General features: G+C 57.4%; 3 protein-coding genes across 3 annotated transcripts; all 3 read left to right on the top strand.

Moving 5' to 3' along the window:
• Window positions 1–126: 126 nt before the first annotated feature.
• LOC133210346 (disintegrin and metalloproteinase domain-containing protein 2-like) lies at window positions 127–6,426 on the top strand. Its single transcript, XM_061349628.1, has 19 exons — window positions 127–318; window positions 513–580; window positions 678–756; window positions 867–943; window positions 1,122–1,356; window positions 1,617–1,724; window positions 1,959–2,030; window positions 2,202–2,368; window positions 2,634–2,715; window positions 2,852–2,988; window positions 3,086–3,272; window positions 3,403–3,492; window positions 3,726–3,924; window positions 4,486–4,594; window positions 4,865–5,048; window positions 5,137–5,217; window positions 5,569–5,686; window positions 5,766–5,919; window positions 6,300–6,426. Exons 1-19 carry the CDS (start codon window positions 127–129, stop codon window positions 6,424–6,426), a joined length of 2,466 nt encoding a protein of 821 aa, XP_061205612.1.
• A 93-nt stretch (window positions 6,427–6,519) lies between these two features.
• On the top strand, window positions 6,520–14,859 carry LOC133210379 (disintegrin and metalloproteinase domain-containing protein 32-like). The gene is made up of 20 exons (XM_061349695.1): window positions 6,520–6,547; window positions 7,267–7,331; window positions 7,752–7,813; window positions 7,982–8,060; window positions 8,395–8,471; window positions 8,754–8,946; window positions 9,437–9,487; window positions 9,680–9,751; window positions 10,513–10,679; window positions 10,847–10,928; window positions 11,062–11,198; window positions 11,416–11,596; window positions 11,783–11,872; window positions 12,270–12,468; window positions 12,719–12,827; window positions 13,209–13,392; window positions 13,613–13,693; window positions 14,106–14,214; window positions 14,316–14,463; window positions 14,687–14,859. The coding sequence occupies exons 1-19, from the start codon at window positions 6,520–6,522 to the stop codon at window positions 14,423–14,425; spliced, it is 2,076 nt and encodes a 691-aa protein (XP_061205679.1). The 3' UTR covers window positions 14,426–14,463; window positions 14,687–14,859.
• LOC133210347 (disintegrin and metalloproteinase domain-containing protein 32-like) lies at window positions 14,634–21,252 on the top strand. The gene is made up of 19 exons (XM_061349629.1): window positions 14,634–14,972; window positions 15,096–15,157; window positions 15,301–15,370; window positions 15,788–15,864; window positions 15,954–16,131; window positions 16,680–16,745; window positions 16,828–16,899; window positions 17,038–17,204; window positions 17,296–17,377; window positions 17,569–17,705; window positions 17,876–18,056; window positions 18,478–18,567; window positions 18,707–18,905; window positions 19,262–19,367; window positions 19,632–19,815; window positions 20,056–20,130; window positions 20,360–20,468; window positions 20,622–20,766; window positions 21,060–21,252. The coding sequence occupies exons 1-19, from the start codon at window positions 14,634–14,636 to the stop codon at window positions 21,151–21,153; spliced, it is 2,433 nt and encodes an 810-aa protein (XP_061205613.1). The 3' UTR covers window positions 21,154–21,252.
• Window positions 21,253–22,040: the final 788 nt, after the last annotated feature.

The raw sequence follows: 22,040 nt of genomic DNA on the forward strand, positions 1-22,040 counted from the left end.
TCCCGCCCCGCGTTGTAAGCAACAAAGAGCAATAAAGACGCCGGTTTTTGTACAAGGCGCTCGCTCGTCTCCGCCTCTGCTTTCGGGGCTGGGCGGGGACGAACGGCAGCGGGGCAGCCGTTACCGATGGCGATGGGGCCGCGCCGGGCGCTGCTGCTGCTGCTGCTCCTCGTGGGGCCGCTGCGTGAGTCCGAGACCGCCCCTCCGCGGCTGATGCTGGCTCCGGGATGGGTTCAGCATCACCCGGGTCTCTCTTCCCCCCCTCCTCCAGGCTCCCAGGTCACGGTGCCGCTGCGGCTGCCCCGCAACGCGACCGAGGCACGTTGGTCTCCAGCTGCAGGGGTTGGGATGCTGCAGATGTGCTGCAGCTGGAATGGGGGGGATATACCCATCCTTGCTCCTTAATGGGGCAATGAGCTGCTTGGGCTTGCCCTGAGTGCTCCCAGGTGCCCTCAGCACAGGCTTTTCCACAGCCAGTGGTGCTAACTCCCCCTTTCTCTGCTCTCCTGCACGCCAAGGATGCAGTGTCCTACGTCCTCAGCATCGAGGGGAGGCCGTACACCATCCGCCTGCACCCGCAGTGAGTGGGCCCTGACGCCGCTGATGGCAAGGAGCTCAAGGAGGCAGGTAAGGGGTGTTATTGTAGGTGCTTCCCTTTTGATGCCTTTCTTTTGTAGTGTCTTTTTATCTGAGGATTTCAAGATCTTCGTGTCGAATGAGGTGGGAGCTGCGCTCGCTGGTTCAGTCCGGTTCAAGGTAACTTTGGGTTGCTTTGGGGATTTTGAACCATTAAGTGATGCAGCCCAGGACCGTGTCTACTATGTGTTGAGTGATGGGTGATGGGATTGTCCTCTATCCTGATGCAGGGAAGCTGCTACTACCAGGGCTACATCGATGGCTTCCCCAGCTCAGCAGTGACCCTCAGCACATGCTCAGGGCTCAGGTAAGGAAGCAGCGCATGGGTACCCAGGGATGCTGCAGCGCATCGGTACCCAGGGATGCTGCAGCGCATGGGTACCCAGGGGTGCTGCAGCGCATCGGTACCCAGGGGTGCTGCAGCGCATCGGTACCCAGGGGTGCTGCAGCACCCCGGTGTCAGCATCCGGCGCTGTCCCCTGCAGGGGCTTGCTGCAGTTCGACAACGTCAGCTACGGCATCGAGCCCCTGGGCTATTCCCCTGCGTTTGAGCACCTTGTGTACCGTGTGAGGGACGGGCAGGCCGCGGGTTCCCTCCTCACCAGCAGCCGCCCCGAGGCAGGGCACGATGGGCTGACAGCGATGGAGGCAGCGAGCAGAGCACAGGGACGGGATGAAGTGAGCTCCGAGTGCCGGTTGTTGCCGTGTCACACAAAGGGGGTCTTATCCCATGGGAAGCGTTGTTGGGTGCTGTCTGCATGGACAGGGATGGGGGGGATGTTTAGAAGCACCAGTGACCTGGCATCACCTGGGTTGTTGCCTGATGAGAAGCATCACCAAGGTAAAATGGCTTTGAAAACAGTCAGAAATGGCAAAGTTAGAACAGCTTCTGCCCTTGGGCTCGTTTGAAGGCATCAAAGAGTTGCATTTGAATGGGTACTTGAGCAGCGGGGCAAACCTTGGGCACAAGGTGATTATAGGGTGTAGGAATAAGTAGCATTAGAGGCTCTTTTGTTTTCCAGCCACTATCAGCTGCAGCACGATCTCCCAAATACCTGCAGGTGTATGTCATTTTGGACAAGGCTTTGGTAAGCCTGGGCCACTCATTGTGCCCTTGTGTTTGCCTGATTTTGAGCACAAAATGATGCCATTTCCCACCTTTTGCATGGGTTTCTTTTCCCTTTGAAAACTGTTATGTACTGTGGATTTATAGGGAAGAAAGGGTGAAATCCATGTTTTACATTTACACGATGGCATGTTGGCAATCATCGTTATAGTGGTGAATGATGCCTGCTCTTATGTGCCCTTGGGTTATCTTGCAGTATGACCACATGGGTTCGGACACGAAGGCGGCGACACAGATGGTAATCCAGGTCTTCAATCTGGTCAACAGTGTAAGTCTGAAAGCCTGTGGTAAGGTGATGGAGGGGTTGGTGTTGGTAAGGGCCACCTGAGTGCTTTGGTTTGGGGAGGAGGGTGCAGATGGCACCCAGTGGCTGACAATAGCAATGGGTGATTGAATGGGTGTGGAGAGGGACCCGAGCAGGCGGTTGCTGTGCTTGCAGGTGTTTCATGCTCTCAATGTCACCATCGTGCTGGCCTCCCTGGAGCTGTGGACACAGGGCAATAAAGTCTCGACAGTGGGGGAAGCAGAGGACCTTCTGCAGCGCTTTTTGCTATGGGCAAAGACCCACCTCGCTCTGCAGCCCTACGACACCGCTTACCTCTTGGTGTAAGAGAGAGGTTTTGGTACTCGTTAAAGGTCACTTGGTAGGGATTCTAATTCATTTATATCCTGGCAGTATTTCTCTCAAGTCCATACCTTCTAACCAGGCTTTCAGTGCTAATGTGGTGGATGTGATTGTGCCCGTGGCCCCTGGCCAGGGCATGGTGCAGCCCTGGTTTCTGGGGGCTATGGAGCATCCCAGTGGGACTCAGGCCATCCAAACCCATGACCCCCAAATTACCCCTAGTGATGGGGTCTCCCTGTGTTTCAGGTACAGGGACCAAGCAGCGTTTGTGGGCACAACAGCTCCAGGAAAAGCGTGTCAGAGGGATGCTGCCGGCATCGTGGCTGTGGTACGGTGCTGCCTGTCCCTATCAGCCCCATGTCCCTGAGCCATAGGGATGGACGGGAGCATCCGCAGCCGGAGCTGGGATCCGATGGGAAGGATGCGCAGGGAAGATGCTGCAGCCCCGCTCTCTCCTCCTCTAGTACCAGGAGGCCACAACGTTGGAGTCCTTCTCTGCCCTCCTGGCTCAGCTGCTGGGCCGCAGCCTGGGCATCGGCTATGATGAGTCCCCGCAGTGCCACTGCCCCGGGCACGTCTGCATCATGAGCCCTGAGGCGCTGTGAGTTGGTGGTTGGGTACCAGGAGGTGGGAGGATGGAGGTTTGGAGGCTGGCAATGGATGTGTTATCATATGAATGAATGATTGCTGTGCTTCAGACACTTCAGTGGGGTAAAAGCCTTCAGCACCTGCAGCATCAGGGACTTTGAGGCCTTCCTGAAGCACGGTGGAGGCGCGTGCCTGTTCAGCAGACCCCCCCTGACCGGTCCATCCTCCCAGAGAGCTGCCACCTGCGGCAATGGCATCGTGGAGCCCGGCGAGCAGTGTGACTGCGGGCCGGCCAAGGTGGGCGATCAGGGCTGGATGTGGGCATTGGTACCAGGTCTGATCCCTGGAGCTGGAGCCAGCCCAAGGTGCATTATGTGGGGTTTGAGATTGTCTCTCAAACAATGTGGGGTTTGTGATGCCCCCACAGGCCTGCTTGAAGGACAAATGCTGTACTGCAGGGTGTCAGTTCAAGCCAGGAGTGCAGTGTTCCTCTGGACCATGTTGTGATGGCTGTCAGGTAAAGCAGAGCTTTATACATTTGTTCTTGGAGAAATAGAGTGTCCCCATGATGAAGGATGGAGACAAACCTTGTGCTGTGCAGAGAGGTTCCAGCACTGGGGATGCTCTTAGGGCAGTGTGTGATCAGAGTGCCCCAGCGGGCATCGTGAGAGCAGCGGGGATGCTGTGATGGGGGTACCCCAGTGGTGCCTGTGTGTGGATGAAGGCTCCTTCCTGCCTCCTCCTCCTCAGTTCAAGCGCAAGCACTGGCAGTGCCGCCCCGCCGCCGATGAGCAGTGTGACCTGGCCGAGTTCTGCACCGGGGCCTCGGCCTCCTGCCCCCCCGACCTGTACGTGCAGGACGGGCACGGCTGCGGGCTGGGCACCGGGTACTGCTACAAGGGCCGCTGCCAGTCCCCGGACCTGCAGTGCCAGCGCATCTATGGGAAAGGTAAGGGATGCTCTGGTTGCACCGGGGCTGCCATGGCGGGGCTGGGTTTGTGCCTTTGCTCTTCAATGCACTGGAGGGGCAGTGGGTGGAGAGGGAGGCACTGGAGGAGGAAGGATGCAGCTTTAGGAGGAAGGATGCAAGCTCAGCTCTGTCTCTGGTTAAGAGGCACTTCATTAGCGCGTGGTTCTCCTGGTTCCTCAGAGGTAACAATGAAAGCAATAACATCAAATGCACGTTGTTACCTGTGAGCAGGCTTAATCAGGAACTGACCTCCTGTTTGCTAATAGCTGGGGCTGGCACTTTAGGGACAGGTACTACGTTTGCTTCAATTAGCAAAGAGCATCTCTGTTCTGCTGCAAGCAGCACGTAGCAAAGAGCATCTCTGTTCTGCTGCAAGCAGCACGTAGCAAAGAGCATCTCTGTTCTGCTGCAAGCAGCACGTAGCAAAGAGCATCTCTGTTCTGCTGTGAGCAGCACGAATAGCAAAGATGTGGTTGGACACCCAAAGACCTCCCTTTGGGTTCCTTTAAATGCGAGCGAATCCTATTGCTAAACTTGTAGGTTCAAGGAACGCTCCTGTGGCTTGTTATGAGGAACTCAACAGCCAGCAGGACAGGTTTGGCCACTGCGGGTTGCAGCCCAGCCGAGGCTTTAAGTCCTGCTCTTGGAGGTAAGCTTGGGGAAGGGCACATTTAAACAGGGCTTTCCAGCCCAAGAAAGCATCCAGGCTCCAGCTGATAGAGGACTGGCAATGCAATCAATAGGTGTGTGTCCTTGTTAGCAGGGCCACGTCTCTCCTTGGGTACCCAGTTTGCCTTCCCAGTCCCGCTCATCCTTTCTCATGCAGCTTTGCATCGCGCTGCGTAAGGTTTCTAGTGCTCCATCGGGTAGCACCACACGTGTGTGTGAGGTACACAGCCCCTGCACGTGGATTTTGTAGGGACCTGAGGTGTGGGAAGCTCATCTGCACGTACCCGTACAGAAAACCCTTCCCGACGGATGTGGCTGCCGTTGCCTACGTCCACGTGCGCGGGCGGTTGTGTGTGTCTCTGAATTACCTGCATGCAGGAGCAAGGCTGGATCCTACCCTGGTTCCACCAGGAGCAAAGTGTGGCTCTGGGAAGGTGAGAAAGGGTTTGGTAACCCCCTAAAGCGATGGGACACGGGGTGGGCGCTGTGATGGCCAAGCTGAAGCCATTGTGGTGTTTCTAGGTGTGCATAAACGACACTTGCCAGCCACGTTCGGTCCTGGGCTATGGCTGCGATAGCAAAGTGAAGTGCCACGGCCACGGCGTAAGAGGATGCGATGGTTGGCTTGGTTGATGGAAGGGGGGAAAGAAGGAAGCAGGAATGAAGGGAGAAAGAACTGAGGGCAGCGGAGCTGGGGGAGATGCAGGTGTTGGGTGGTTGGGGTGGGGTTTGCAGGAGGATGATGTGTGATGCTTGCTCAGTGTCTCAGAGTCATGATCCTGCACTTTAGAGTGTGTTCCTTGCATGATTCCCTTCCTAAATGACCTTGGAGTGCTGCTAAGTGCCCATGGCCTTGTCCCAACCATGGGGCAGAGGCTGGTGGTGGCTGGGGCAGGAGGGGCCCTGGTCCCTTGCATGGCTTCATCGCTCAGCACCCATCCCCTGGCTTTCCAGGTGTGCAACAACAAGGGGCAGTGCCACTGCCACCCCGGCTGGAAGCCCCCGGATTGCCTGCAGAGGGGATCCCGCCTTGGGGGCAGCACCGACAGCGGCCTCCCGCTGCCCGATGGGGGTCAGTACCGAGGGGAGGTGATGGGCGCTGGGACGGGGTGCAGGAGGAGAGCGCTGGTCCCATTCTGCTGCCCCAGCAGGTCTGTCCCTGGCGCGGGCGATGGAGGATGTGGCAACGGCGTGGCCGGTGCTGGGCTCCTGCCTGCTCCTGCTCCTCCTGGCCGGGGCCATCTGCCTCCTGATCCGGTGGTGGGCGCTGGGCTTGTGCGGAGCACGGCCCCCGAGCACCAATAGGTGAGATGCCAGGAGGGGATGGGGCATGGAGCTCCCTGGGGGGGGGTGAGGGGATCCCTGGGGCTGGGGGATTCCCTCCGGAGCTGTGGATAGGAGGAGGTTCCCCTGGGGCTGAGGGGACCCGGGGATGGGGAGACCCCAGGGATGAAGGGATTGGGGATGGAGACACCCCAGGGATGAAGGGATCGGGGATGGGGAGACCCCAGGGATGAAGGGATTGGGGATGGGGAGACCCCAGTGATGAAGGGGTGCAGGGCTGAGGGGATCCAGGGACTTGGAGACCCCAGGGATGAAGGGATCTGGGCCTGAGTGGACCCGGGCATGGGGAGACCCCATGGACGAAGGGCTCCGTAGCTGAGGCGCTGCCCCGCACCTCCCAGCAGCGCCGTCACCGCGGAGAGCAGCGAGGTCTCGGAGTGGAGCTCGGTGACGGGGCTGGACACGGACCCAGACACGGACGCGGACACGGAGCCAGAGCCGAGCGCGGGGTCCAGCCGCGGGCGTTAATAAAGGCGTTGGGTGGAGCCGCGCGTCCGCGCTGTGCGCGGGGCGGGGGGGGGGGACGGACCCTGCGGGGCCGTTACCGGCAGCCGGGGCGCGATGGGCGCCGCGGTGGTGACCGCGCTGCGTGAGTGAGAGCCCCGCGTCCCTGCCCGCGTCCCTGCCCTCATCCCTGCCCGCATCCCTGCCCACATCCCTCCCTGCATCCCTGCCCACATCCCTACCCACATCCCTGCCCTCATCCCTGCCCACATCCCTGCCCTCATCCCTGCCCACATCCCTCCCTGCATCCCTACCCGCATCCCTACCCGCATCCCTGCCCGCATCCCTGCCCGCATCCCTGCCCGGGATGGGTTCGTGCTCCCATCGCGGTGCCGAACGAGGATGGGTTTGATCCCTGCTCATTGACAAGCGTTGAACCCCTTGTGCTGGTCATGTGGCAGAGCTGCATGGGGATGGTGACACCGGGGATGGAGCTGGCAGCGTGGTCCCTTCCCAATGGGACGTTCCTTGAGTGGCTGTGGATGGGAGGGGGTGATTGGCATCTCTGCATCCCATTTCGTTTCCTGGTGCGAGGTGGGTTTGTTCAGCTGGGCTTGGTCTCATCCGGGCTCTGATCCAGCACTAGGCACGCACAGAGCTTTGTTTTACCCATGCAAGTGCCTAGATACCGCAGGGTACAGTGTGGCTGGATGATAGCAGGGTAGAAACTAGAGTTGGAAGAACCTCTGCAGGTAGCAACCGCATCTGTCCACGGGCTATAAGGGTGCCTGTACAGGTATATGCAGTCCTGACATGGTGGTAACCATCTGGGATTGTAACTAGGAAAACCAATGCTTTCCCTAGGGTCCCAAATGCTGCTGCACATCACGGTTCCCCAGAAGCTGCTCTCAGAAAGAGCTGGAGAGACGGTACTGAAGCAATCATAGAATGGGTTGGGTTGGAAAGGACCTTAACATCATCCAGTTCCAACCCCCTGCCATGGGCAGGGACACCTCACACTAAACCATGGCACACGAGGCCACATCCAACCTGGCCTTGAGCACTGCCAGGGATGGAGCATTCACAACCTCCCTGGGCAACCCATTCCAGTGCCTCACCACCCTCACAGGAAAGAATTTCCTCCTTATATCCAATCTAAACTTCCCATGTTTCAGTTTGAACCCATCACCCCTTGTCCTATCACTACAGTCCCTAATGAAGAGTCCATCCCCAGCATCCCTATAGCTCCAAGTTCCTTGGAGCTCTCGTGCTCACCCCTTGGGTTTGCAGCTGCCCTCAGTGCCTTTCCACAGCCAATTCTCCCTTTCTCTGCTCTCCTGCACACCAAGGATGCCGTGTCCTACATCCTCAAGATAGAGGGGAGGCCGTACACCATCCACCTGCAGCCACAGTGAGTTGGTCCTGATGCTGCCTCATCCAGCCACTGCTGCTCCAGCAGGGTCTGGCTGTGCCAGGGCATCCATCACCTACAGCTACGGGACCCTCAATGACCTCTATGAGCTCTGGATCAGAGCATCACAGAGCGTTTTCAGAGGGTTTCATTGCTTTTCTGCTCTAGATTCTTTCTATCGGATGATTTCAGGATTTACACGTACAATGAGCAGGGATCTCTGCGCTCCGCCTCGCCCCCTATCAAGGTACCAACAGCTCAGTGCTGCTGTTATTGCCCTTCTCCACATTTTTGCTTCCTAAGCACAGCATGAGGACAAACCAAGTTTTCCTTGCATGGTCAGATTCATGTTTGGGAAGGGTTTTGGAGGCACTGAGATTGTTTGGTTTAAAGGTGATGATTCTGGCCATGGCCACTGTTCCTTGTGGGGGGGACCATGAGAAGAGCCAGCATCGGGCCTTATTGTGTGGGTGCCACATCCCCACATTAGGATTTCTCCTTAATTCCTTGAGAGGTTGTCCATGCAACCCTTGATGGGGCTGCCTTTCAGAAGGGGCTCCTTGTGCTCTATCCTGATGCAGGGAAGCTGCTACTACCGGGGCTACATCGACGGCTTCCCCAGCTCAGCAGTGACCCTCAGCACGTGCTCAGGGCTCAGGTAAGGGAGCAGCGCATGGGTACCCAGGGATGCTGCAGCGCATGGGTACCCAGGGATGCTGCAGCGCATGGGTACCCAGGGATGCTGCAGCGCATCGGTACCCAGGGATGCTGCAGCGCATGGGTACCCAGGGATGCTGCAGCGCATGGGTACCCAGGGATGCTGCAGCGCATGGATACCCAGGGATGCTGCAGCGCATTGGTACCCAGGGATGCTGCAGTGCATTGGTACCCAGGGATGCTGCAGCACCCCGATGTCAGCATCCAGCGCTGTCCCCTGCAGGGGCTTGCTGCAGTTCGACAACGTCAGCTACGGCATCGAGCCCCTGGGCTATTCCCCTGCGTTCGAGCACCTTGTGTACCGCGTGAGGGACGGGCAGGCCGCGGGTTCCCTCCTCACCAGCAGCCGCCCCGAGGCAGGGCCCGATGGGCTGACAGCGATGGAGGCAGCAAGCAGAGCACAGGGATGGGATGAAGTGAGCTCCGAGTGTTGGTTGTCGCCGTGCTGCTGCTGTCCCCATCACACAAAGGGGGTCTTATCCCGTGGGAAGCGTTGTTGGGTGCTGTCGGCATGGACAGGGATGCTTGTTGTGTGGGTCATTCCCCATCTAGTGCCTAATGAGAGGTGTCCCCAAGGGCCACAAGGTTTGATGATGGGTTTGGAAAAGGGGAGTATTTCTCCCTCTGGTTTGCAGATGGTTGGCAGCGATGTGCTGGCTGCTTCAGCCATGGGATTCATGTGAGCATCCCAGGGCTCACCTTAACCCAGAGCCAATGCCATGAGCAAAAGCCTTCAGTCTTGTCCCAAGTGTTAGTGCAAGGCTTTTGCTTTCTGTCCTAACAATAGCATCAGCAGATGGCAGTGCCTTGGGGAGGGTTTAGTGTCTCAGATGAGCCAGCATTCCTTATGCCTCGTGACTGAGCCGGTGCAATGAATGATTAACAGTGAAGAACCCTGTTTTCCAGCTCGGGCACGAGAGGAAGATCGCGCTGCACCTCATTTTGGAGAGGGCTTTGGTAAGTGTGGGTCACTTGGTTCCTGTCCTCTGTTTCCATTCTTCCCCTGGATCAGTGCTACATCACTGTGGTTGTCCCCATGGTCCTGCCCAGCACGTTTCAGTGTGCAGAAACCCCTCTGAGAATGACTGTGATACCCCACGTGCTTCTGCATGGTAAATAACCTACAACCAACCTCATGTCCTGTTTCAGTACGACTACCTGGGTGCAGATGACTACGTTGTGGTCCAGAAGATGGTTCAGGTCGCCAGCCTGCTCAGCATTGTGAGTTTTGTGTGATTTGGATGTACTGAGATGGAGAATGAGATGGTTCATTTCAGCACACTGATACCCATCACACTGATGGGTAGGATTGGACCGATTTTGGAGAAGATAACAACTAAAAGTGCTTTCTGATGGTACCAACTCTCAGCTTTTGACTCTTTGGGTTAGGCTGGCAGAGCTTCAGGTTTGCCTAGGACTCATCCAGGCTGTGGAGGGGCTTTTGCCCCCCTTACTGGTGCTGTAAACCAGTGCTGCTCTGCAGTCCATCAGTGCCTGATCCTCAACCCCCTACATCAAACACTGTCCCATGGTACGTGCTCCCCAAGGGGTATTGATGCTCATAGGCAGGAGCCGGCAGCCTCCGCTGCTCCTTTCCATCTGCCTCTTAGGGAGTGATTGGGGCTTTTCCCTGTGTGTGTAATCACAGCATAGGCATCTATGCGAGCGTTTGGCTTGAAATCCAAGGGGCTAGAGTGTCTCCTCCTGGAAACAGGCAAAAATGCAGACAAGAAGCACTTTGTGTATTCAATACCTCTGCTCAAGCCCAGGTTGTCTGTATTAGATCCCACTCACTGAACTGAATTTGGGGGTTCCCTTTCGGACACGCTTCCATGTCCATTTCCTGCACCATTCCCATCACACACACAGAGCAGCAGAGCAGTTGCCAGCTGCTCCATTTGTTTGCCTGAAGGAGCAACCATTCAAGCAGCGCCTGAAACGGAGCATATGGGAAGCAGCCACTTCTCTCATTGACCTTTCAGGTGTTCAGGTCTCTCAACCTAACGGTCACACTGTCCTCCGTGGAGGTCTGGATGGATAGCAGCATGCTGAAGACAACAGGGAATGCAGAAGCAGTGCTGATGCAGCTCATGCAGTGGAAGAAGAGCAGCCACGTCCTGCAGCCCCCTGAAGTGCCCTATCTGCTGCTGTAAGAACCTGTTGTCATTAAGGGCAGATAGCGACCTGCTGAACGCCCGTGCTTGTGAAGGGCAGACATTGCTTTGATGGGATGCCTCTTGTATAAGCTAAGAGGCTTTGCAAGCATAAAGCCTGGCAGGACCATTGGCTCTGCCTGTGGATGCGCCTGTGTTTCAGGTACAGGGACCAAGCAGCTTTTGTGGGCACAACAGCTCCAGGAAAAGCGTGTCAGAGGGATGCTGCCGGCATCGTGGCTGTGGTACGGTGCTGCCTGTCCCTATCTGCCCCATGTCCCTGAGCCATAGGGATGGACGGGAGCATCCGCAGCCGGAGCTGGGATCCGATGGGAAGGATGCGCAGGGAAGATGCTGCAGCCCCGCTCTCTCTTCTAGTTCCAGAAGGGTGTAACACTGGAGTCCTTCGCTGCCCTCCTGGCTCAGCTGCTGGGCCGCAGCCTGGGTATCAGCTATGATGAGTCCCCGCAGTGCCGCTGCCCCGGGCACGTCTGCATCATGAGCCCCGAGGCGCTGTGAGTTGGTGGCTGGGGATGCTCCCATCATAGGTGTCCTGGGTGTGCTGTGCTTGGGCAAGACCCATCCCTGCTCTGAGTTTGACAAGAGAACCGAAAGACACCCAGGGTACCCAGGGTACCACTGCGCCTTCTGCCCGCATCCGAGCTGCACAGAGCTCCGGAGCACGCGAGCAGGGTGGATGTGTTAACACACAGATGGATAACTTCCTTTTAGGAGTTTCAATGGGGCAAAAGCCTTCAGCAGCTGCAGCATCAGGGACTTTGAGACCTTCCTGAAGCAGAACAGGGACTGCCCCATCATGAGGCAAGCTCAGCCCCAGCCTTCCCACCATAAGGGCTCATGCGGCAACGGCGTGGTGGAGGCTGGCGAGCAGTGCGACTGTGGGTCGATGGAGGTGGGTGCTGAGAGCGGGTGTAAACTGGGCTCAGGGGGTGGAGAAAGCATTTCTAGGGTAAGGCACACAAGGGCAGCGTTCCTGCTGATCCCTTGGCCCCACTGAGGGAACTGTGGGGTCAGGGGAAGCGGTCACCCAGCCCATAGGGAAATCCGCAGCGGATAAGGATCCCTGATGTGTTTGCAGGACTGTGCCTCAGACAAATGCTGTACTCCCCAGTGTCTCCTCAAGCCAGGAGTGCAGTGCTCCTCGGGATTATGCTGTCAGAATTGCCAGGTGAGTTGTGCCCAGCGTTATCAGAAGTTAATCCCATATTTCAACCTTGGAGCAAGTGGGCTCTATAGGAGCGCTGTCAACCAGCCCTCTGGTTTTGCTTGGATGGGTATGTCCAAAAACCTTAATGATATTTGTGCTGCATTTTGTCTCTTTTGGATCATGTTGTGATGGCTGTCAGGTAAAGCAGAGCTTTATTCATTCTTGGAGAAATAGAGTGTCCCCATGATGAAGGATGGAGACAAACCTTGTGCTGTGCAGAGAGGTTCCAGCACTGGGGATGCTCTTAGGGCAGTGTGTGACCAGAGGGCATCCTGAGAGCAGCGGGGATGCTGTGATGGGGGTACCCCAGTGGTGCCTGTGTGCGGATGAAGGCTCCTTCCTGCCTCCTCCTCCTCAGTTCAAGCGCAAGCACTGGCAGTGCCGCCCCGCCGCCGATGAGCAGTGTGACCTGGCCGAGTTCTGCACCGGGGCCTCGGCCTCCTGCCCCCCCGACCTGTACGTGCAGGACGGGCACGGCTGCGGGCAGGGCACCGGGTACTGCTACAAGGGCCGCTGCCAGTCCCCGGACCTGCAGTGCCAGCGCATCTATGGGAAAGGTAAGGGATGCTCTGGCATCACTGGTGCTAACAGTGAGCTCCAGGGGTGGTCCAGGGGGGAAGGATCCAAGGGGGATGGATGCACATGCTCTCTCTTGCGTGAAATAAGGGAATCTGGGGTGTGTGGTGTAGGGAAGAGTGGGGGGGACCATGGGAAAGGAATGGGCCATCCAAAGGGGGGGTTTCAGGCTGAACGTGGATGCAACAGAGCTGTCCTGGTCTATACTCAGCTTTACTTCTACCCTTTCAGGTGCCAAGAATGCTCCTTTGGCCTGTTATGAAGAAGTCAACAGCCATCAGGACAGGTTTGGGCACTGTGGCAACCACCCGATGGATGGCTACCAGCCCTGCTCCTGGCCGTAGGTTGCGAGGGGATGCAGGGTGTTGAACTGGGGGCATTCAGCTAATCCGTGCTTCCTTTTACTGCCCATGCAAAGCAATAACCTGGGAGGAGGTTGCCTTCAGGTGTTTTTGCAGTGTTAGCTCTGGGTGTTCCATAGGGAAACGATGGTGGAGAGAAACCAGAGGCAAGTGCAGTGCAGACCTAATGGTGCTGCAGTTAATGCTCTGGTCCACATGACGGCTCTTCCTTTGCTGTCACAGATTCAACTCTTGTGGAGCATCACATCCATGTGGTTTTATGTTGTGTAATTCCCCCTCCCCGCTCTGTGCACCTCAACATTCCCAGCACTGGGATCAATCGGATGCTGTGCCCTGATTCATTGTGCTGATTGTCTTAGGAATCTGGGATGTGGGAAGTTGGTGTGCGTGTACCCCAATCGCCTTCCCTTCACAAAGATGAAGGGGGCCATCATTTATGCTCATGTGCAAGAGCATCTCTGCGTGTCTTTTGACTTCATGAACGGACCCACAAAGTTTGATCCTCTCATGGTGAAGGAAGGAACAAAATGTGGTCCTGGAAAGGTGAGAAATCCTATGGGATCACCTGGAAATGGCACAGGAGTAGTGGTAGAAATAGCTTCATTTCACAGTGTGAGTTAAAGGGGCTCTTTCAGTAGTCACTGCCTGTGCTGTTGCCCTTTGGTCATACTTTAGGGCTCAGAATGCTTCTTAGATTGATGGCAAACAATGGTGAAAGGATGTAAAAGCGCCCAGCAGGGTTCTTCTCCTTTTGGTCCTGCAGGTTTGTTTGAATGGCACTTGCCAGCCACATTCAGTGCTGAAATACGACTGCAACGTGCAGGAGAAATGCCACGGGCACGGGGTAAGTCACAGCAGCACCGTTACCTTGATGGGGTTGAATTGATGCTGCTGAAGAGGAATGAGTGGTTCTGGTAAAACGGCCCCTTGTGAATGGGCCAGAGGTGTGTTTTGGGTTGCTGTGGGAGAAATGGAGTGAGATTGCCCCAATTCCTTTGCATCCCAAGTGAAAAACAAAGGGGGTAAAGGAGTGTGGAGTCTTTGCTTGTCTAGATTAATGGAAAACTGGGAGGGGAGGGGGAAAGCAAGAGTATTTACTGGGGATTTAATGGCACATCATGGAAATGGTGATGGAAAGGATGAGCGTAGCTGTGCAGGGCAGGGTGCTGTGTCCGGAGCAGGATGCATGGATGAGTGAATCAGGCTCCTCAGGCTGTACAAGGAGGGATGCTTTCTGCCCACCCTGGTGCATGCAGGTGTGCAACAACAACAGGAACTGCCACTGCCATCGGGGCTGGAGCCCGCCCGACTGCGAGACCACAGGACCCTTTGTTGGTGGCAGCATTGAGAACCCATGGGAGGCCGGTGGGTACCCCATGGGTGCAACAGCAGCTCCTATGACCCCACAAACTGTGGAGCTGAGCCCATGGCATCACCCAGAGCTGCACCTTTGCTTTGCTCCCCAGTTGGAAGTGTCCAAAGCTCTGCCCCCCTGATACACGGGCTGCTGCTGGGCTTCGGCGTCCTCCTCTCCCTCCTCTGCAGCATCACTGTGTTTGTGAGGTGGAGGCGGTAGAACGGGTTCTTTACAAGGAGGTGGTCGCGAACCCAGGGGTGAGTTGGTGGTGAAGCAAAACAAAACTTCCCGATGTCAAGGGGGCCTCCGTGTGGGGGAGCCAGGGAAACAGAGCTTTCCAGTTGGGAATTCCCGGGGGAAAGGAGAAAGTGAAGGAGGAGCTGCAGTCCCCAGGGAAAAGGGAGAGCCGGGGGGGCTCGCACGTGTGATGGGGAAGGGGAAAGGGACAGGGAGCAGCGCTGAGGCCGGGTGTTCCCGCAGCCCCGACGGCGGCCGGGACACGGACACGAAGACGGAGTCGAGCACGGACGTGGAGGAGAGCGCGGAGCCGGAGCCGGAGCCGGAGCCGGGCGGGGCCGCAGGGGCAGGCGCGGGCCCCCCCGCAGTCGTTAATAAAGGCGTTGGGCTCAGCCGCGTGTCCGCGCTGTGTGCGGGGGGGGGCAGCGGGGCCGTTACCGGCCATAGGGGCGATGCGGGCAGCGCCGGGGCTGGGGCTATGGGTATGGGTATGGGTATGGCTATGGCTATGGCTGGGATTCGGGCCGGGGTCGGTGGCAGCGGGAGGTGCCCCGCAGGTAGGTGCGGAGCCCCCGGCCCCGCCGCTCTTCGTCCCCCTCCCCTTACTCCCGTTGGCCCCGCTGGTCCCTAACGCTGCTCTCATCGCGGGCAGCGCGCCCGGAGCTTCATCATCCCCATCGAGGGCACCCTGCGCACCGTGCGGCTGCGGCAGCAGTGAGTGGGGCAGAGCGGGACCCGCACCCTCCCTAACACCCACACCCACACACACACACATACACCCCCATCCATGGGCCTTGGGGAGGGCTCTGTCCCGCACGGTGCCTGCTGCAGGGGCCGCATCTCTGTTGTGTGCACAGAGCGTTTCTGACGGAGGATTTCCACGTCTACAGCGATGGCCACGGAGAACCCGAGCCGGCACCCGTGGAGGTGACAGAGGTACCCTGTGCTCTGTGCACCCCCGTGCCTCTGAATGGGGTGGCTGCAGGAGAGGGGCTTCCCCTGCTCTGCCCCAACACGGTGCCATAGAATCACGCAATGGTTTGGGTTGGAAGAGACCTCAAAGCTCACCCAGTTCCAACCCTCCCGCTAGAGCAGCTTGCTCCCAGCCCCATCCAGCCTGGCCTTGAGCACTGCCAGGGATGGGGCAGCCCGTTCCCAGGGAGCACAGGTAACAGTGCCAGCGGTGCTCATGGTTGGTGCCGTGTGGCTGGGGAAGGTGGGTTCCCAGAGGTGTTGTGCTTCTCCCTGTCGTGCATCCTTTCCCTATGGGATCAGGGAGCGTGGCGCTACCCAGGTCTCAGTGGAGAGGGCACTGAGCCATTGATGTGGCTTCGCTGCTTCCAGCGGGATTGCTTCTATGAAGGCGACATCAAGGGTTTCCCTATTTCCCTTGTGGCACTCAGCACCTGCTCCGGCCTCAGGTAAAGCCATTGCTGTTCCATAGGGATGTTGATGTCATCACTCAGTGGTGGCAGAGCCATTCCTGCCACTCTGCTCCTTTGCTTCCCAGCGGGATCCTGCAGCTCGCCAATGCCAGCTACGGGATCAAGCCTCTGGAAGCTGCAGCCAGGAATCAGCATCTCTTGTACCCGGTGTGGAATGAAAATGCAGAGGCTCATCTGTTAGCAGAGAAGAGTTCCCTTGTCTGGCCTAAGGAGGTGCCACCGGAGCCAGAGGATGCAGTAGCGGTGAGTGGGATGTTGCTGTGGGCATGGGAAACGTGCAGTTGAAGGATGCTCTTTGTGCTGTAATGTGTTGTTTCTGAGTGTATTCAGTGCAGCAGATGCTAAAGGGCTTTGTAACTTACCCGTGCTAAGGATGAGGCCTCCACTTGTGCTGGGAGGGAGCTGTGAGGGTGGCCCGATGCTGAGTGAGCAGACTGGAGGTTTATTTGCATCCAGTGGTTTTGTGGCACCAGGAGGGCATGGGGCTGCAGGGATACAGAGTGGTTGGGAATAAGGAATCCCTGCTTGCCTCTGCTCTGCTCTGCTGTGGGTGCCCTTCTTCAGCCTTTCCAAGATGCTCCTTTGTTGTAAGCACTGATGGAATCTGGTTGAGGGTATCATGTTGTGCATGATGGAAACTGCACCTTGGGATGCTCAGGGCTGTTTGACCGCTCCAATTGGTTCTGCAGTGCAGGAGCTGACCATGGACTATGAACCGCAGCAGCTCTGCACTAACACGTGCAATGGGGGATGTTGTGTGTGTTTTGCTTTGTTATTTGGTCTTCCTATAGGATAAGGAAGCTGTCAGCAGACCCCCTCTGTACCTGGAAATGCATGTCATTTTGGACAAGGCTCTGGTAAGCATCTAGAGCTACCTCCCTTGGGATGACCACAGGGAGCACAGTACCCTGATGTGCTCTTATGTTTGCCACCTTTCAGTATGACTACATGGGGGCAGACAAGGACATTGTGGTGGCCAAGATAGTGCAGCTTTTCAGCTATGTGAACAGTGTAAGCTGCTTTCGGTCGCATCCTGAGCATGTATGGGATGTGTGGGTGATGATAAGGCTCCATACGTAGAGCAAGCTGGATGCTGTGGCTCAGCAGGGCTCTGTGGACCAGCCGTGGTGTCTGTCTGCCTCCTTCCAGATGTTTGCTCCCCTCAATCTGACCATGGTGCTGTCTTCCCTGGAGTTCTGGGTTGAAAGGAACAGGATCCCAACCACAGGGGATGCCGAGGAGCTGCTGCAGAGCTTTCTGCAGTGGAAAAACGAGCATCGCATGTCGTGGCTGCAGGATGTAATGTTCCTATTTGTGTAAGATAAGGGTGGCTGTGGGAGCGTGGGTCGAAAGGGGAGGAAGATGCCGTTACACCATGCGTCAGACTGACTCTGGTCTGTTCCCCAGTTACAGGGAGCAGTCCCGTTATGTGGGTGCATCTTCTGCAAGGAAGCTGTGCCTCAAACCCCACGCTGGAGGCGTTGCCTTGGTACGGTACCTCTGTCTGTCTGCCCCATCACCTCCCATCCCTATAGGGGATGTGATGGTGCCGCAGCATCCAAGCCCTGGCTGAGGACCCCGCTCCGGGTGGGAGCAGAGCTGTGCAGCCAGGCCACAGGACCCCTCACACCTTCCCACCCCACAGCGCTGTGGGGCTGAGCCCGGTCCCTGTCCCCGCAGTACCGCAGGGCTATGACACTGGAGGCGTTCGCAGTCGCCGTGGCCCAGCTGCTGGGGCTCAGCTTGGGGATGGAGCTGGAGGAGCCTGGGAGCTGTCAATGCGCAGGAGCCGCCTGCATCATGCAGCCCAACTCAGTGTAAGGCTGCCCCTGGGCACGCAGGGGGGGTTGGTGTGGTACCCGAGTGATGCCACCCATGAGGGCAGAGCAGGGGGTGCATCCATGAGCAGGGGCAGAGGGCATGGGTTGCCCCTGTGTTACTGATGTCTTCTCAGAGCAGGGTACCACAGCCCTGTCCCCACCTGCAGGCACTTGCCTGGTGTGAAAGCCTTCAGCACCTGCAGCATAAGAGACTTCCAGCGTTTCCTTGCCACTGGGGAAGGGCAGTGCCTGATGAAGAGGCCAGCCATGGATGTGGCCTATAAAGCTCCCAAATGTGGGAACAAAGTGGTGGAGCCGGGAGAGGCTTGCGACTGCGGTACAGCAGAGGTGAGCTGCGGAGCATTGGTACAGCGGGGCAGAGCCAAGGCATGTGGGAATTGCTCCTGCATCCTCCAGTCCTCTCTGCAGGCTTTATGAGACCCTGAAGCCATGCAGACACTTGGCTGTCATAGAGGACTTGTGTGGTGTTGGTGATGGATGGATGGATGGATGGATGGATGGATGGATGGATGGATGGATGATGGATGGATGGATGGATGGATGGATGGATGGAGCCTGTAGGTGTTGTGTGGATGGACAATGCGGACTTGCTATGGGAGCATGGGTGGCTGGTGGCAGCCAGCATGGCCTGTGGACCCTGGGTACCACCATCCACAGCAGAGCCTGGGAGATGGGAAAGGCCAAGCTTAATCCCTTATCCCTGGGAGGAGCAGAACCTTTCCTAACTGTCCCCACCGGTCACCTCCAGGAATGCAGGCGTGACCCATGCTGCACCATTGGCTGCAAGCTGAGGCGAGGGGTGCAGTGCCTGACGGGACCCTGCTGCCAGAAGTGCCGGGTGAGCAGTGTGATGGGATGGGAACACTGCATTCCTATGGGATACCGCCTGCACCAGCATCGCTTGCTGGTATATCCCCCTGGGTTGGCCATCCCAGCCAGCTGACTGTTGTGGTTCTCCTCTCATCCCTCTTCTTTAGTTTAGGAGGAAAGGCGCAGTTTGTAGGCGCAGCTCCGAGGATGAGTGTGAATTGAAGGAATATTGCAACGGCACCTCTGCGCAGTGCTCACCCGACCTCTGGGTCATGGACGGGCATCCCTGCAGCAGGAATACCGCCTTCTGCTACCGGGGCCTCTGCCAGACAGCCGACAAGCAGTGTCAGAGCATCTTCGGCTCAGGTAAGGGTGATGGATTCCGGGAGGGGGAAACCCCGGCACCCCAACCTATGTGTGTGTATGAAATGGGGTGGGTGATGTGGAGCAAAGGGAGGAAACGTGTTGGACTGAGTGCCCATCAGTGTGCTGTCTGGGCATGGGGTAGTTTGGGGTGTTTATAAGGTGTCAGTGAGAGCAGAGACCTCATGGGAGTTGATCCAAGCTGGAGCATCCCACCATGGCGGGTTGGAGGGACCAGGCTGGGTCTGACGCCGATGGCCATGGGCATCACTGAGGAGCAGGGTGGCCTGTGGAGATGCTCATTCCCAAGGTGGAGAGAGGCTGTGGGATAGACACTGAGCATCGTTCTGTGTTTGCAGTGGCCAAGAATGGGCCCTTGGCTTGCTATGAAGAAATTAACAGCCAGATGGACAGAATGGGGCACTGCGGCTCCAACCAACGCGGTTACCAGCGGTGTGCATGGAAGTAAGTGCTGCAGCGGGGTCTGCCATGGAGCGGGAGAGGTGGGACCCCAAAACGTGCAGGGGAAACGCAGCTGAGCACTGAATGAGTCCATGTGGAGCTGGGAGGGGATATGCTTCCCAGGCCTGTGTGAAGGTAAGGGTGCCATGTCCATGTGCTAGGAACAGGGTGCTTGGGGTCCATGCTCCCGGTGATGATGGCAACAGAGCTGCGATGGAAGGCTGAAGGTGGCTGTGGCCAAGTGCTTTGCTTGTGCTGCCCTTGCAGGGATCTCCGATGTGGGAAGCTTGTGTGTGAATATTCGAGCTCCAGGCCCTTCACCACGGAGAAGGCTGCGGTGATGTACGCTCTGGTGCAGAACAAGCTGTGTGTAACGCTTGACTACATGAAGCCTCCCATGGAGAGGGACCCCATGCTGGTGAATGATGGCACTGTCTGTGGTGATGGCAAGGTAAGCGATGCCCTGATGGTAGCAGCTCCTTTGGGAGAGGAAGGACTTGTACAAAGCATTGCAAAGCATCAGGACCACAAAGGCAGTGGTTTGTCTTCAGCTCCATCCCAAAAGAGTGAGGATGGATGCATGGGAACCCCTTCAGATGGGTCCATCACGAAGCCTGATGCTCCCTTGTGAGCTCCCTGATGGAGCTGGGTGTGTAACTGAGCCAGGGCTGCCTGTGTGCTTGTGCTATAGATCTGCCTGAACCAGACGTGCGTGTCTGTCGCTGTCCTGAACTACACGTGTGGGATGAAGTGCCACAATCACGGTGTAAGTCATGGATGTGCTGGGGACACAGCTTTGCTAAAGCAGCCATTGGGTCCTATCAGTGGGGGAGAGCAGCAGAGGTGAGATTGGTGGTGGGAGTGCCAGAGCATCTCTCAAGGCTGCTCAAGTGTCACCAGTAGAGCCCCATGCCCGGTGTCTGGTGGGTGAGGATGTGTGGGCATCACCTTCTGTGGGGGGTGATAGATCCCATCCCTGCCTGTCTGTCACACAGGTCTGCAATAACCTAGGGGCCTGCCATTGCTATCCCGGCTGGAAACCACCAACTTGCTGGGAGAGAGTAGGGGCAATGAGCGTGAGTGGCAGCAGTCCCACCGGGCAGGGTGAGTGGTGAAGGCAGCAGGGTCAGGGAGATGATGGATTCCTGCTCTGGTAGTGGCTTGCCAGAGCCACTGGGGCTAGGTTGTGGGTCCCATGTTGTGTCCCTGGATGAGCTCAAGGAGGTTGTTTTGTTTCCTTGTGCCTCAATGGAGCAGATGTGGAGAGCATGGGCTCGATGGAGCTGTGTCTGTTTCTCATCTTCTGCTTCTTTCTGCCCATCACCCTGGTGCTCCTCCTCCTGTTGCTAAAGAGAAGCAGCTCAAGTTGCTGTCACACCATGGCGTTGTTGGATGATGACAAGTGAGTTTGTGCTCTGCACCAAAGGGTGTTGGGGTGATGGTGGCCATAGGCAACAGGAAAGCTGGAGCCTGGACAAGGACTCTCACTGTGCAGCATACCCAAGGTGGGAAGAGGTATTGAACCTCTTAGATGTGGCACTTGGGGACCTGGTTAGTGGTAGACTTGGCTGTGCTGCATTAATGGTTGGACACAATGTTCCCGTGGCTTGTGGTGGGCCTGGCCCCCCAAATGAGCTCCATGTGGGTCCATGTGGCTGGAGGTGGGTGCTGCCCATAACGATGCTTCCTCTCCAGCCTCAGGTTTCAGAGCTCCATCCATGGATACCAGGGCACGAGGGATGCTGCAGTGCAGCACGATGGAGGGAGACACATGCAGCATCAGTCTTGACAGCCACGTAACTGTATCCTGTACAGTAACCGCTGTAAGCGGGTGTAGTGTGTCCGGTTGTTGTGTTTTCAGTTGTTCAGCAAAAGGTGTTCACAATCAGTGAGGAGTTGTGTGGTTCCTGAGCGGCACCATGTACCAGAGCAATGCCTGCACTGGGACCCTTCCAACCCATGGCATCTCCATCCCTTCCCACCCGTCCATGGTGTCTCCATCCCTTCCCACCCATCCATGACATCTCCATCCCTTCCCACCCATCCATGGCGTCTCCATCCCTTCCCCCCCATCCATGTTGTCTCCATCCCTTCCCACCCATCCATGGCATCTCCATCCCTTCCCACCCGTCCATGGTGTCTCCATCCCTTCCCACCCATCCATGACATCTCCATCCCTTCCCACCCATCCATGGTGTCTCCATCCCTTCCCACCCATCCATGGTGTCTCCATCCCTTTCCACCCATCCATGGTGTCTCCATCCCTTCCCACCCATCCATGGTGTCTCCATCCCTTCCTACCCATCCATGGTGTCTCCATCCCTTCCCACCCATCCATGGTGTCTCCATCCCTTCCCACCCATCCATGGCATCTCCATTCCTTCCCACCCATCCATGGCACCTGCAGCCCGGGCATGGGAAGCGTTCAATGCAGGCACCACTCCCGGTGCTCCTTTTCCCCCAGGAAACCCCTGTTTGGCCAGGCCCTGCTCACAGCATCCCACCAAGCCCCCCTTGTATGGGGGGGACCCACCAGGCTGCCCCAGTGACCCCCGGCTGCAGGGCCCCTGCCTGGCGCCGACCCACAGGAAGAGGCTGGGGTGGATGCACCGGTCCCTGCCATGGGGCAGGCTCCTTCCTGCTGGCGTGGGGCTGGGTGGAGGAGGAAGCCTGAGT

Source organism: Neopsephotus bourkii, unplaced genomic scaffold, assembly GCF_033783945.1.
Source record: "Neopsephotus bourkii isolate Nb327-2 ecotype Australia unplaced genomic scaffold, CSIRO-AGI_Nbou_v1 NB_457, whole genome shotgun sequence".
NCBI lineage: Eukaryota > Metazoa > Chordata > Aves > Psittaciformes > Psittacidae > Neopsephotus > Neopsephotus bourkii.

Excerpts from the sequence above, each read along its gene's own strand:
- LOC133210346 (XM_061349628.1), top strand. The coding sequence starts at position 127 with ATGGCGATGGGGCCGCGCCGGGCGCTGCTGCTGCTGCTGCTCCTCGTG. Across the intron at positions 2,989-3,085 it reads ATCATGAGCCCTGAGGCGCT|ACACTTCAGTGGGGTAAAAG; the intron begins GTGAGTTGGTGG and ends GCTGTGCTTCAG. Across the intron at positions 3,493-3,725 it reads CATGTTGTGATGGCTGTCAG|TTCAAGCGCAAGCACTGGCA; the intron begins GTAAAGCAGAGC and ends CCTCCTCCTCAG.
- LOC133210379 (XM_061349695.1), top strand. The coding sequence starts at position 6,520 with ATGGGCGCCGCGGTGGTGACCGCGCTGC. Across the intron at positions 7,814-7,981 it reads ACCATCCACCTGCAGCCACA|ATTCTTTCTATCGGATGATT; the intron begins GTGAGTTGGTCC and ends TTTCTGCTCTAG. Across the intron at positions 11,873-12,269 it reads TATGCTGTCAGAATTGCCAG|TTCAAGCGCAAGCACTGGCA; the intron begins GTGAGTTGTGCC and ends CCTCCTCCTCAG.
- LOC133210347 (XM_061349629.1), top strand. The coding sequence starts at position 14,634 with ATGGGGAAGGGGAAAGGGACAGGGAGCAGCGCTGAGGCCGGGTGTTCC. Across the intron at positions 16,746-16,827 it reads TCATTTTGGACAAGGCTCTG|TATGACTACATGGGGGCAGA; the intron begins GTAAGCATCTAG and ends GCCACCTTTCAG. Across the intron at positions 17,706-17,875 it reads ATCATGCAGCCCAACTCAGT|GCACTTGCCTGGTGTGAAAG; the intron begins GTAAGGCTGCCC and ends CCCCACCTGCAG.